We start from the raw sequence: 13,304 nt of genomic DNA on the forward strand, positions 1-13,304 counted from the left end.
TCTAATGAAACCTTTTCAGGTCATTTACCTCACTACCTTTGTTAGTTTGTCAGTAGGGAAGGAGATAAAGCGATCTGACAGAAGGGCGCCCTGGTATCTCCATACTTGTTTCATCCTGTATTTATAGAGCGCCACAAACCATTTCTGTGCGTGTTCAGACTGCCAAGTGCACGGAGAGCGATGATGGTAGCTAAACCAGGCGTGGAGAAAAACATCCACAATTATTGTCTATGTTTTTTTTGTTTGTTTTAAATAAAGTTTCCCGACGAAGATGAAGAGACGAGAAAATACCGCTTGAAGATCGAAGAACAGAAGCGCTTAAGAGAAGAGATCTTAAAGCAGAAGGAGCTACGACGGCAGCAGCAGGCTGGCGCCAGGAAAAAGGAACTGCTCGAGCGGCTTTCACAGCAACAGCAACCGCCAAGCGTGCCGCAGCCGGCCCCAGCGGAGGCCGAGAAACCAGCCATCACGGCGGCGGAAAATAACAGTAGCCCGATAATGACTCACGTGACCGACTCAGCCCGGCCAAATGTGAAAAATCGACTGGTATCGAGGAAGCCAGAGTCCTTATCGGCCATCCTCCCGCAGAAAATCCCCCTTCTGCAGAGCGCTGGACCCAGTGTACAGAAGAAAGTGGTCAAACAGACTGTGCAAAATAGGGGAGTATCAGAAAACCAGCTGGTAAAAGTGCAACCGGTCCGCCCCGCTGGGGCTGCTGCTGCCCCCTTTGGGCAACAACAGACTCTAAAAGTAGTTCCGGTCCAGGGAAAGCCGCCAGAACAAAGAACCATGGCTACAAAGAGGACAGTCATGCAGAGGTCAAATAGTAGCAGTGGCGACCAAGCGCCTGGCCCGAAAGTCCGTGTAGTGAAGTTATCTGGATTGGTAAGTCCAAAATGATTTCTTACTTTGTATTCTAAATAGTTTTCTTCCATATCTAAAATATGTGTCCCCCATTCACACGTAGGTCCAGTACTACAGAGGCACGAACTGACCAGCCAAATAGTCTATTGCTGTGATGGCGAACCTAAGCCCTCTCTTTGGGCACCCATCTGTGCAGCAGATTATACTGTGTGGAGGCCGCTGTGGAGCAGTTTGGATTGTGTGGGGGTCACAGTGGAGCAGAAAGCTCTATAAAGCCCCATTCACATGACTGTATTTTGCAGGTCCGTAAATGTCTGCAATCGTGGACCCACACAGTATTAAGGTTATTTGCTGTTTTGGCACTTTGTGATAAATTAGTGGGTTTTGGGTTGCAGTTTGGACCCTCGTTCTCTAAAAGGTTCTCCATCACTGGTCTATTGGATTTGTATGGTAAATGTTGGATGTATCTGTAATAGTGTTAGCGCTTATTTTCTCGTGCGTGCCGTGTAAGGGTAACACGTTTACGAATCCCGCATAGCTTTTAACTTGCTGAAGGATCTATAAATATGATGTGGAAATGGCAGGTTCTGGTATTTAAAGGGTATGTCCAGAGATTCCAAAATATGGTTGTTTTCTTCTTCTCAAGAAGTGACATCATGTCCATTGGTGATGTGATGTCACTTCCCGAGAAGCAGCCATGTTTTTGAAGTCCTACACAACCTCTTTAAAGGATAGGTCATGTGGACTGTTTGATCCATTCACACAGCAGAATCCGCCACTGGTTTTGTAGTGGATTTTGCCCAAACTGCGCCGTGTCTACTTGCCGCTGTTTTCATTGGAGGCAGAGATCGCGGCACGACACTGGAAAAATAAGTGCTGCAGAGTCCACAGATCAAGGCTCCCCATTGACTAGGTTTAGAGATGAGCGAGTACTGTTCAGATCAGCCGATCCGAACAGCACGCACGTATTGAAATGAATGGATGCACCTGGTACTTCCGCTTTGACGCCAGCCGGCCGCTTAAACCCCCCGCGTGCCGGCTACGTCCATTCATTTCAATGCGAGCGTGCTGTTCGGATCGGCTGATCCGAACAGTACTCACTCATCTCTAACTAGGTTCATTCATGTGTGAACTGGTCCTTAATAAGCAGGCTGATAATAAAACTGCCAGCACATAACCCTCTCGTCTAAATAACCACTAAGGGCCCATTCAGACAGAGAAATATGGGGCGAGGAAGCGAATATTACTTTAATTCTGATATTTTGGGTTTTTTTAGTTATTGGTGTGAAAACCCATTTAACCTAAAACCCTTTTTATAAATTCTTGAATGTTCACAACAAGAACCCCCCCCCCCAATCATTGGATGCCCCTTTATTTTCTGAACACCGACCCCTCCAGCATTGATCGGCCCCTTTATGGCGTAGATGCTAAGGGTCATCAGAAAATACAATCTCAAGTTCTGTTTTCCCCGATAGGTGAAACCTTTCCCATACCATCCCCCCTTCCTCCTTTAGCGGCTTTCTGTGGACTTATCAGTAATATAAAGCAGGCAGATGCCCCCGGACTTTGTGCAAGTCACCGGCTCGGGGTCCTGCGTGGCTTTAAGAAAAGCTCATCGGCCAATTGAATGCCAGGGAGAGTGACAGCGGGGAGCGGGTAGGAAAGCCTTCCTGGCAGACGGATGGCCATTTAATTGTGCCCACCTCTCCAGGATGTCACCGCTCTCCAAACATTTGAGATTGATCACCCGTATGTTTTCCAAGATATTTAACCCCATAGGACGGGGGAGAGACATTGGGAGATAGCACCACAGGCCAGAACCTTGTGCCGACTTTATCTACTAATACCGAGAATCTGAATCAATCACTTCCCGAAGCGAATTGAAGTCACATTTTGGGATGATTATTTGCAGAAAATTGTGCGACAGACAAAAGGAAACCCCCACAGAGATCCTTCCTTAAGGCCACTGGGCACAAATCTGTCCCTGAGATTAATACATTACCTTTGCTTGAATAAGCATATTCTCCCAATGTAAAGGCCATTTGCTGCATTATGTTGTCTTCTCAGATTTGGGAAGCAATTTTTTTCCTGTTAAATATTAATTTCCTTATTTAATCAAGTCTTCCCCTCCTTTGCCATCTGTTTATGGTCTTCTATACTTCGGCGCTGCCCTGTATGTATCTGGTTTAGTTTGCTTGTTTGGGTTTTTTTCGTCGCCATTCACTTCTTAATAAATTTGGTGGACTTTGTAAGATATACCCGCCGAAAATGAGCTGGGCACGTTGCAACAAATTTATTAGGAGGTAAGGGGCAACATGGTGGCTCAGTGGTTAGCACTGTAGCCTTGTAGTGCTGGAGTCCTGGGTACGAATCCCACCAGGAACAACATCTGAAAGGAGTTTGTATGTTCTCCCCGTGTTTGTGTGGATTTCCTCCCATAATACAATGACATACTGATAGGGAAAATGTACATTGTGATCCCTGTATGGGGCTCATAATCTTCATTTATAAATAAAATAAAATTATTAGGAGGTACACATGGATCTTTAGCTGATATGGTCACATGGCCCGATCAGAGCTCAGTCCCATTCAAGTGAATGGGCTGAGCTGCAATAATAAGCACAGCTTCTGCACAAATGTTTGGCCCTTTGCTTTGTAAGTATTGTAGAGGCCGCAGCCTCCTCAACAGCGGAATGGCCTGAGGGGAAAAGGGGGCAATTTCTGATAAGCGTCTAACATGTAAGGATTGTCCAAAGTGGCCCCTTTCTAAAAGTTACTCCATATGGTCAGTCATCACTTCATGGAGATCCAATTGTAAAGGGAGTGTATCAACAATCAAGTTCTGTTTTCTGTATGTGATTTCTGGGGGCAGCCATCTTGCCGTTGCTTCTCCCCTTAACAGCATTTAGTGATATGCTTTACAGCAGATTCATTGGCAGCAGTAGTTTGGAGTGAACTCATTGAGATCTATGGAAGAGTTTTCTAGACATGTTGTGTGCAGGGAAGGAGGAGGTAGATAAGTTGTGGCATAATATATTATTTGTAGTGGCTGCGATAGTGGGTCCGTGTGTTACGTATAGAGTAATTCTGTCTCTGATGTAAATGAGACGATTGCTGCAAAGAGCCAACACACACACTTTGCAAGTGTCAGCCTATTATTAGGCATAGCAGCCAGAGTGGAAATTGCTATATATAATATATATAGTGTGTGTATGTGTGTGTATATATATATATATATATATATATATATATATATATATATATATATATATATTTATTTATTTATTTTTTAAATAAAGAATACAGACATGGAAAAGTTTTTAAGAAATCATAAATTATTAAAGTATTTAACATAAAAAAACCAAAACATTTTGCTCATTGTTTTTTTGTTTTTTTTAAATTAAGTTTTATGTTAAGAGTTTTGAGTAAATTTTATTTAAAGGGCTATTCTAAGTAAAGTCATAAAAAAAAAACCCAAAACAGAGAGTCCTAGGCTCCAGCCTTAGAGGTGCGGCTCATGTGACAGTTCTGACCAACCAGTGGCCTCAGCAGATGCTGGTGTGACACTGGTGACATCACTGGTCCCTTACCACAGACTGCTGAGGTCCAGGATGAGCTGCAGCAGTCACATGAACCTCTCAGAGTCTGGTCCAGCTGGGATTGAAAGTGGAGAGAACAAGGACTTGGGGCTGTGCATAGCAATCTCAGGGATACTGTGGGTTTTGACTTTTTCCTGGAGAGCGTCTTTACATTTTTTATGTACGGTATATTATAAAGATCCTGCAGCACTCGCATTTACCACTAAGCCAAATTATGTGCTGCTGCTTCTTGTTCTGTAGGAGAATTCTTTGCAGCAGCCGCTTGTCTTATCTGCACACTGATGTCCATGTATATGCAGATTAGACAAAGTCACAATACGTGACTTCATATCTTATATACTCCCCTTCTGCACAGTATACAGAGCATGCCTAGAAAACTCCTGTAGAAGTCAATTGCTCTGCTCCATTGTGATTTCGGCCCATGGGAAACAGGAAGTGATAGAGAATTTTAGGCTTGGTAGCAAGAGTTGGAATTGCAAGGTTTTTAGCCCTTTTTAGTGTATATATAAGTGCGTGGAAAATTAGAAACAAATGTTTAACATAAAACTTGTTTTAAGTAGAGATGAGCAAGTACTATTCGAAACGGCCGTTTCTGCTGGGGATTAAGCAGCCGGCCGCTGGCAAAGTCTGCGTGCCGGCCGCTTCCATTCATTCCTATGGGTGCGTGCTATTCAAAACGGCCATTTCAAATAGTGTTCGCTCATCTGTAGTTTTAAGCAATAGGTCATGTTGTCATGGCATTCCCATTTACAGGCTAAAAGTACTGATGATCTTTCCTAAGGACAGGTGATCGGTATCTTATGGGTGGGGTCGCACACCTGGCACCCCCACGGATTGGGAAACGGACAGCGCTCTACTCTGTGTAGTGGCTGAACCAAGTTACTGCAGTTTATTCCCAGCGGCTAAGAAGGAGGAAACCTCTCTGGCTTGACTGACCACCTAACACAGTGATGGCAAACCTTTTTCAGACCAAGTGCCCAAACTGCAACCCAAAACCCAATAAATTATCGCGAAGTGCCAACACGGCAATTTAACCTTAAAACTCTGTGGACCCACAAATTACAGTCATGTGACTGGGGCTCTATAGAGCATGTGCTGAAAGGTGAAGGTCTCCGCATCTGGTACTTTGGAACAATTAATGTTCACTATTTACATCACACAGATCTGTTTTATAGCTCCGTGCAATGTTATTATGACCTGTAATATTATCATGTCTGCTATAAATCAGATACTGTGTGATATAAATAGTGAGGGGACCACACACAGTACAATCTGCCCCGCAATGGCCCCCACACACAGTACAGTCTTCCCCGCAATGGCCTACACTGACAGTTTTCAGCTGGATGTGCATTTGCACCGGATTCCCTGTTAGTGAGCGATCAGGGCACACGTGCCAGCAGAGGGGACTCTGCATGCCATAGGTTTGCCATCACTGATCTAACATCTCTAAAGACCAGGCTTAGACGGAGGCCGCACATATAGTCCTGCTACCATATCTATGCAGTAACTTTATTCTGTTACTTGGTTTGGATGTTATATCTGGTGTAAGAAGGCTTAATATTTAGAGCTCTATTAAAGTGTAACTAAACTTCTAGACAACTTGTGATTTTCTGGCAGTATTTGTGTCATTAATACATATTGTAATATAGTTTATTAACACATTTTGGCTCCTTTCTATGAAACCTTGATTCCCCCCCTCCCCCCTCTTACTGTAGCTTCTCTATTGAGAGCTGTTCCTGCTTCTCATTGTGTGTAATGTAGACAATATGATGATTGGGGAGGGTCACTTCAGACGGTATTTATAAATCGTAGAAACTTTGTTTTGCTGTCGTATGAAAGATTCTCTTGTTTCATATGTCACAAAGCATACAGTTCTACCTGTAGGATTTCCATAGACATCAATGGTTGAAAACACAGTCAGGTTTGGGATATTTACAGCCCCTTGTGCCATGTGCAGTGAGAGGTCAGAGCAACTGTCAACCGAGAAAGCGTATGAAAAGTGCAGGATTTCACGGAAAGGAGCCAAAATGTATTGCTAAAGTATATTACAAAATGTATTAATGACACAAATACTGACCGAAAATCAAAAACATGTCCAAAAGTTTAGTTACACTTTAAGGGCTAGTTCACACGGGGGGCGGATTTTGGCACCAAGAGTGACGCAGGGAGCCGCATCACTCTCGGGTCAAAACCCGCCTGCCATGACTGTCGAGGTCACGGCTTCCACCTCTGGAGTCAGCTCAAATAAATGCACCGACTCCGTTAGGTTGCTGCTGCCAGGTGTACATTGTGGCTCAACGAGCTGCGGATTCTACCTGAAGAAAGGGCAGCTCGCTAGTGGTCTCCATAGACCACCATTGTGAGGGGGCGGATTATGATGTGGATTACGCGCCATAATCCGCCCCCCTATATAGCCCCAGTAACAGAAGCAAGTTAGTGCATAGATATGGTACCAGGTCCATATGTGCGGCCTCTTTAGAGAAGTTAGGGTGTGTTCACATGACGGAAACGTTTTCCGCTGTGTTTTTCCCGTGTGGCTAGCCACAACAGGATGTCGATGTGGTGCATCAACATCCCGCACCTGATTAGGCCCGGATGAATGTGCCTCAGGCCGCGGATGCCGTGGCCAAGTCAGACGCAGGAAGATAGGGCATGTTGCTTCTTTTTCCCATTAGCTGAAAAAAAAAAGTAAGGGACTCTTATTGAAATAAAAGGGAGAATATTTTTGCAGCTGGATTTTGAGGCGATTCCGCGTCAAAATTCACCTGCAAAAAAACTGTATGAACATACCCTTAGGTGGTTTTGGTGGCCATGGCCTGCCACCGACACAGCCAAGTCAGAGAGAGGTTGACCAAATAATTAATGGCGCAAATAACGCAAAAAAAATCAAAAGTTGCCCAAAAGTTACACTTCAAGACATTATGGGAAGAATATGCAAATCTGTCTTCCATGATGTAATTAGGAAGTCAGGTGCCTCAGTGTTGCAAACCAATAGAGGGCGCTCACTGGAATGTGCAAGCCTGTCTTCCCTGATGTAATTAGGAAGACAGAATCTCAGTGAAATAGCCCAATAAAGGCTGCTCCCTTTAACATCATGCTCGACCTTCCAAGAGGCCTTTGTTTTGCAATGATGCTGGAATTCGAGCATGTTAAAGGGAGCAGCCTTTATTGGGCTATCAGGGAAGACAGGCTTGCACATTCCAGTGAGCGCCCTCTATTGGTTTGCAACACTGAGGCATCTGACTTCCTAATTACATCATGGAAGACAGATTTGCATATTCTTCCCATGGTTCCTTGCAAAGTGGAGTGCTAAAGGCTTAATAAGTCTCCACATAGCTATATGGTGGTCTCTCCCCAAGGAGTGACAATATCCCCCTAACTTTAAGACATTGTCATAGACACGGATATGATTCTCAAGCTAAAATACCCTCAGAAGTGAAGCACCCACCAGTGCCCCATCACGATGTACGCCAGCCATAACAACATGTGCCAGCCACAGATGGAACAAGTTTTGCTTGCACACTACATGTACTACTTCTTGTTCCCCACTTTGGATCAGAAGTAGGGTCCATGTTTTGTTTAAAAAAAAACAAACATCTGTTTATACAGATGCAGGAAATGGACGTCCATCCATTTACATAGACGTTAAAGGGATTCTACCATTAAAACCTTTTTTTTTTTTTTTTTTTGTGTGTGGATAAGACGTCGGAGTAGCCTTTAGAAAGGCTTTTCGTCTCTTACCTTTAGACGTCGTCTCCGCCGCTCCGTTCATTAGAAATCTTGGGTTTACCGGTATGCAAATGAGTTCTCTCGCAGCGATGGGGGCAGGCCCCAGCGCTCAAAAAGCGATGAGGGCGTCCCCACCGCTGCCAGAGAAGTGTCTCCAGCACCGCCTCCTCCTTCATCCGCAGCATCATCTTCAATGTCTTCTTCCGGCACAGGCTCGTAACTTCTAGGCCTCGGGCAGAGAAGACTGCGCAGGTGCACAGGCCACGGGAAAATGGCCGCTTGCTCAGTATTATTAGTGGCCATTTTCAGTGGTCTGTGCGCCTGTGCAGTCTGCTCTGCCCAAGGCTTAGAAGTTATGAGCCTGGCCGGAAGAAGACATTGAAGATGATCCTGCGGACAAAGAAGGAGGTGGCGCTGGAGACACTTCTCTGGCAGTGGTGGGGACGCCGTCATCACTGTTTGAGCGCTGGGGCCCGCCCCCATCGCTGCAAGAGAACTCTTTTACATACCAGTAAAAACCGGGATTTCTAAGGAACGGCGCAGTGGAGACCACGTCTAAAGGTAAAAGACTAATAGCCTTTCTAAAGGCTATTCTGACGTCTTATCCACACAAAAAAGTGGTTTTAATGGTAGAATCCCTTTAAAGGGATCGTCTGGGCAAAATTTTATTTTTTATATAGGTTAGGGGAGGTAAAACAAAAAAAGAAAATCATACTCTCCTGTCCCGGTGCTCCGGGGCCTTCGAGCGTGGTCAAGTCCAGTGTTTTCTTCTGGCGGAGGTCCCTGCCGCACATGACCGCTGAGTCCGCCAATCAGTGGCTTCGGCAGAAGGGACACGTGACGTCACAGCCGGCGAGGAATACCGCAGAGCATCGGGAACAGGGGAGTAGGATATTTTTTTCCTGTCTCCCAGCCTATTTAAAAAAGATAAATGAAATAAATTTTTCGGCCAGGACAACCTCTTTAAATAAAAAAAAAAACTTGTCCATATCTGTTTTCAATGGACGCGCACTATTTTGTTACACAGCTAAATGAATGTGAAAAAAATCTGAACGGAGCCTTATTTGGTTAACCTAACGAATACCCTGGACATACTTAGTTGGTACTTTTTTTGTTTTGTTACTTGGCTTGCCCCACCTAATTCCTTAAATAACCTCTGACCCTGCACCAGTTTTTTTTTTTTTTAATTATTTTACTGTAGATTGTGAGCCCCATATAGGGATCACAATGTACATTTTTGGGGGAGATGGGAGGAAATCCACGCAAACACAGGGAGAACAATAAAACTCCATGCAGATGTTGTTCCTGGTGGGATTCGAACCCAGGACTCCAACTCTGCAAGGCTGCAGTGCTAACCACTGAGCCACCGTGCTGCCCCTCCCCACACCAGTTTTGTGTCTAATAACAACCGCCAGTATTTCCTGATTTGACGTCTTTCCGTCCCAAACCTTTCTCTTTCGCCTGATCCTTGTCCTATGAGATCTCCGAAACGTTATTTATCGCATCCCCTTTAATTGACTTTCCTATCCCTGCAACATCTTCCGTATTTTTTTTTTTTTTTTTTTTTTTTTACCTCCCCTTCCTCCCCCCCAACAACTCTCACGTCCATTTCTTGAAAGGTGTGCTTGACGGCGCTGGGAACGTCGGAACAACTCGCATCCTCGGATATATTGTTCAGAGACCGCATGTTGGCAAAGATTTCCCATCTTCTATTTCATCTCCCTGACTGTTTAGGGAACGTGTTTATTGCAAGGCCGTAGCATTGTCAGACCTCATAGAAATCTGCGGCGTTAGATCCAAGATCCAAGATCAGTAACAGCGCCAATGACAGCGAGGTATTGGCCTTATCATAGGACGCGGCTGCCCTGGGACAAGGCTCCAGTGTCCTGCTGTGTATCCTGACAATGTTATCTGGCCGCTCAATATGCACTATCAAGTGTCTGTCACCAGCAGCCAAATTAATTTAATGTCACCTGAAGACATGCAATTAATCTTTCTGAGGTTCTCATAATACCTTTATAGAAAGAGTAGTCTGTTTGGAGGATTTGGATTTTGGGGCTTAGAAGGAAGATAAGGGAAATTAATTTTTCATCGGGGTTAATGCCAGCTACAATAGGCTGAGCGAGGCGGTTTGGGAATTTGTCAAGTGTTGTCACTTCAGAATAATACCGCTTAACGTCTCCGACTTGTAATCAAGAGATGTGATTTCTGTTGAGAGGGATTAATCAATTTGCCCGGCTCTGGGTGGATGTCGGCGGTATCTCTTCTCGGGGTTGGAGAGGGGAAAATAAGATTTGATCTGTCAAATTGTAGGAAGCTGACAGCGGCAGCACTTTGTATCCGAACACTTAACACACTGACGGAAGGCTCGGCCGCTCTCTTCATCTTCATCGTAGACGCGCTCTGCTATGAGCTATTGAAAACATCTTTATTTTTCCCGTTACCATTCCTCCCGCCGCTTTAGTGTTTGAGCCGCCGTTCTTTTCAGTGTCGATCATTTTTTTTCTCTCCTATCGTGGCTTGCCGGTCCTCTCGTACATTTTTCATATTAAAGAGCATTCAGTCCTAAAATATTAGCGTATCCTTGAGTTGCACCCTTCAGGGATGGTAAAAAAAAATAAAAAGAAATTTTGGAAAAAAAGTAGACTTTGTTGTAGTGGTTTTCGGGAACGCTGTTTGGTAGAGGGTTTTATGGATATCGCAATTTCCATGGTTGTCTGAGGCCACTTTTTTGATGGCCTGACTTGTCATTTACATAGTTAATAGCAGTACAATGTTAAAGGGAAAGTGTCGCCAGGAAAGGATCTGTTGTTTAAATCACGTTTAAGAATTTTGATGTCTTTAATTTTCCATCTTCTTATCTATATTTAAAGACGACCGTTCATGTCCTCCTGCACATGCGGTTTTATATACCACTGAATTCAGCACACTGTCGGCTTTCCCGTTCTGTGTTGTGGGGCTGGAGATATCAGTACTGTTTGTTTCGGCACTGATCTCTGCCTACCGTTAGAAGGGCGGGCCTTACAGTCTAGCTGAGCTTTGAAGAACGCCCCTCCTGACTGTACTCGTCCATAGCCCTGTACTGGTAGGGGGATCGGGGTGTTCCTCACAGTTCAGCGTCATCACTGGGCAGTAAGGAGCTTCCCTCTGACAGTAATGGGCTATGGATGAGTACTGTCAGGAGGGGAGTTCCTCACAGCCCAGTTAGACTGTCAAAATGCCCTTCTGACTGTGGACAGAGATCATGGCTGAAACTAATGGCACCGAAAGTCTGCTTTCTAGTAGTATATAAATCCGCATCTGCAGGAGGACATGAAAGGTCCTCATTAAAGTGTAGCTCCCATTTTATTTTATTTTTTGCTATTGTGTCAGGGTTGTTTTCTGAACATATCTTATCAACCTATCTAACTTTCTTTTATTAGAAAACAGGTTCTAAAATTCCCTCTTACAATTAACTGAGCCGTTACCAAGGAAATCCGCACACATTTTTTATTGCTGGTATATAGAGCTGTAGCATTTGCCAAAGAGGGGGATGGCCACCTCTAATGGTTGTATCTCTGGTTTTATGCAACCTTAGATTCTCAGCTTTCATGTGATACCAGAACCATTTGTGTTGGTTGCAAACTGGAGATACGACTATTTGTAGCGACAACCCCCCTTTGGGAAACGCTTCAGCTCTACTTTCCATACTGCACTGAGTACGTGTGTACGGGGCAGACTCTCTCTGACAATACTTAGAGCATTGCTAATGGGAACTTCACAGCCTGTTGTCTATTAAAAGGAAGTTAGATAGGTTAATAAAGTATATTGCAGAAATGTTCACCAAACACCTCCCGACACAATATCTTAACAAATGGAAGTCACAAAAAAGTTACAATTCTAACTCTTGCCACTAAGGTTAAAATAGTTTGTGACTTTCTGTCTCCTGGTGATTGGCTATAAACCAACCGTCCTGGGTAGATCCTATTTACTTCTATGGGAGAGATTTCCAGGCATGCTCAGTGACCTTCTCAGGCCTCATTGAACAGAGTGGGGAGTAGATAAGAAGTGAATTCACTTTATTGTGAGTTTTGTATTCTGTGTCTTATCTACGTATACACTCACCGGCCACTTTATTAGGTACACCATGCTAGTAACGGGTTGGACCCCCTTTTGCCTTCAGAACTGCCTCAATTCTTCATGGCATAGATTCAACAAGGTGCTGGAAGCATTCCTCAGAGATTTTGGTCCATATTGACATGATGGCATCACACAGTTGCCGCAGATTTGTCGGCTGCACATCCATGATTCGAATCTCCCGTTCCACCACATCCCAAAGATACTCTATTGGATTGAGATCTGGTGACTGTGGAGGCCATTGGAGTACAGTGAACTCATTGTCATGTTCAAGAAACCAGTCTGAGATGATTCCAGCTTTATGACATGGCATTGCATTATCCTGCTGAAAGTAGCCATCAGATGTTGGGTACATTGTGGTCATAAAGGGATGGACATGGTCAGCAACAATACTCAGGTAGGCTTTGGCGTTGCAACGATGCTCAATTGGTACCAAGGGGCCCAAAGAGTGTCAAGAAAATATTCCCCACACCATGACACCACCACCACCAGCCTGAACCGTTGATACAAGGCAGGATGGATCCATGCTTTCACATTGTTGATGCCAAATTCTGACCCTACCATCCGAATGTCGCAGCAGAAATCGAGACTCATCAGACCAGGCAACGTTTTTCCAATCTTCAATTGTCCAATTTCAATGAGCTTGTGCAAATTGTAGCCTCAGTTTCCTGTTCTTAGCTGAAAGGAGTGGCACCCGGTGTGGTCTTCTGCTGCTGTAGCCCATCTGCCTCAAAGTTCGACGTACTGTGCGGCGTTCAGAGATGCTCTTCTGGCTACCTTGGTTGTAACGGGTGGCTATTTGAGTCACTGTTGCCTTTCTATCAGCTCGAACCAGTCTGGCCATTCTCCTCTGACCTCTGGCATCAACAACGCATTTCCGCCCACAGAACTGCCGCTCACTGGATGTTTTTTCTTTTTCGGACCAGTCTCTGTAAACCCTAGAGATGGTTGTGCGTGAAAATCGCAGTAGATCAGCAGTTTCTGAAATACTCAGAC

General features: G+C 44.6%; 1 protein-coding gene and 1 long non-coding RNA gene across 2 annotated transcripts in view; both read left to right on the forward strand.

The window, feature by feature from the left end:
• LOC142200886 (uncharacterized) overlaps positions 1 to 13,304 on the forward strand; it is a 615,073-nt gene that overhangs the window by 562,416 nt on the left and 39,353 nt on the right. The gene's annotated exons all lie outside the window — the stretch shown is intronic.
• The window catches only part of RBM33 (RNA binding motif protein 33), an 89,418-nt gene that overhangs the window by 46,665 nt on the left and 29,449 nt on the right, over positions 1 to 13,304 (forward strand). The window contains exon 15 of the mRNA XM_075271517.1: positions 259 to 885. Coding sequence (XP_075127618.1) covers positions 259 to 885 — 627 coding nt within the window. The remainder of the gene's footprint in view (positions 1 to 258; positions 886 to 13,304) is intronic.

This window comes from Leptodactylus fuscus, chromosome 4, assembly GCF_031893055.1.
Source record: "Leptodactylus fuscus isolate aLepFus1 chromosome 4, aLepFus1.hap2, whole genome shotgun sequence".
Taxonomy (NCBI): domain Eukaryota; kingdom Metazoa; phylum Chordata; class Amphibia; order Anura; family Leptodactylidae; genus Leptodactylus; species Leptodactylus fuscus.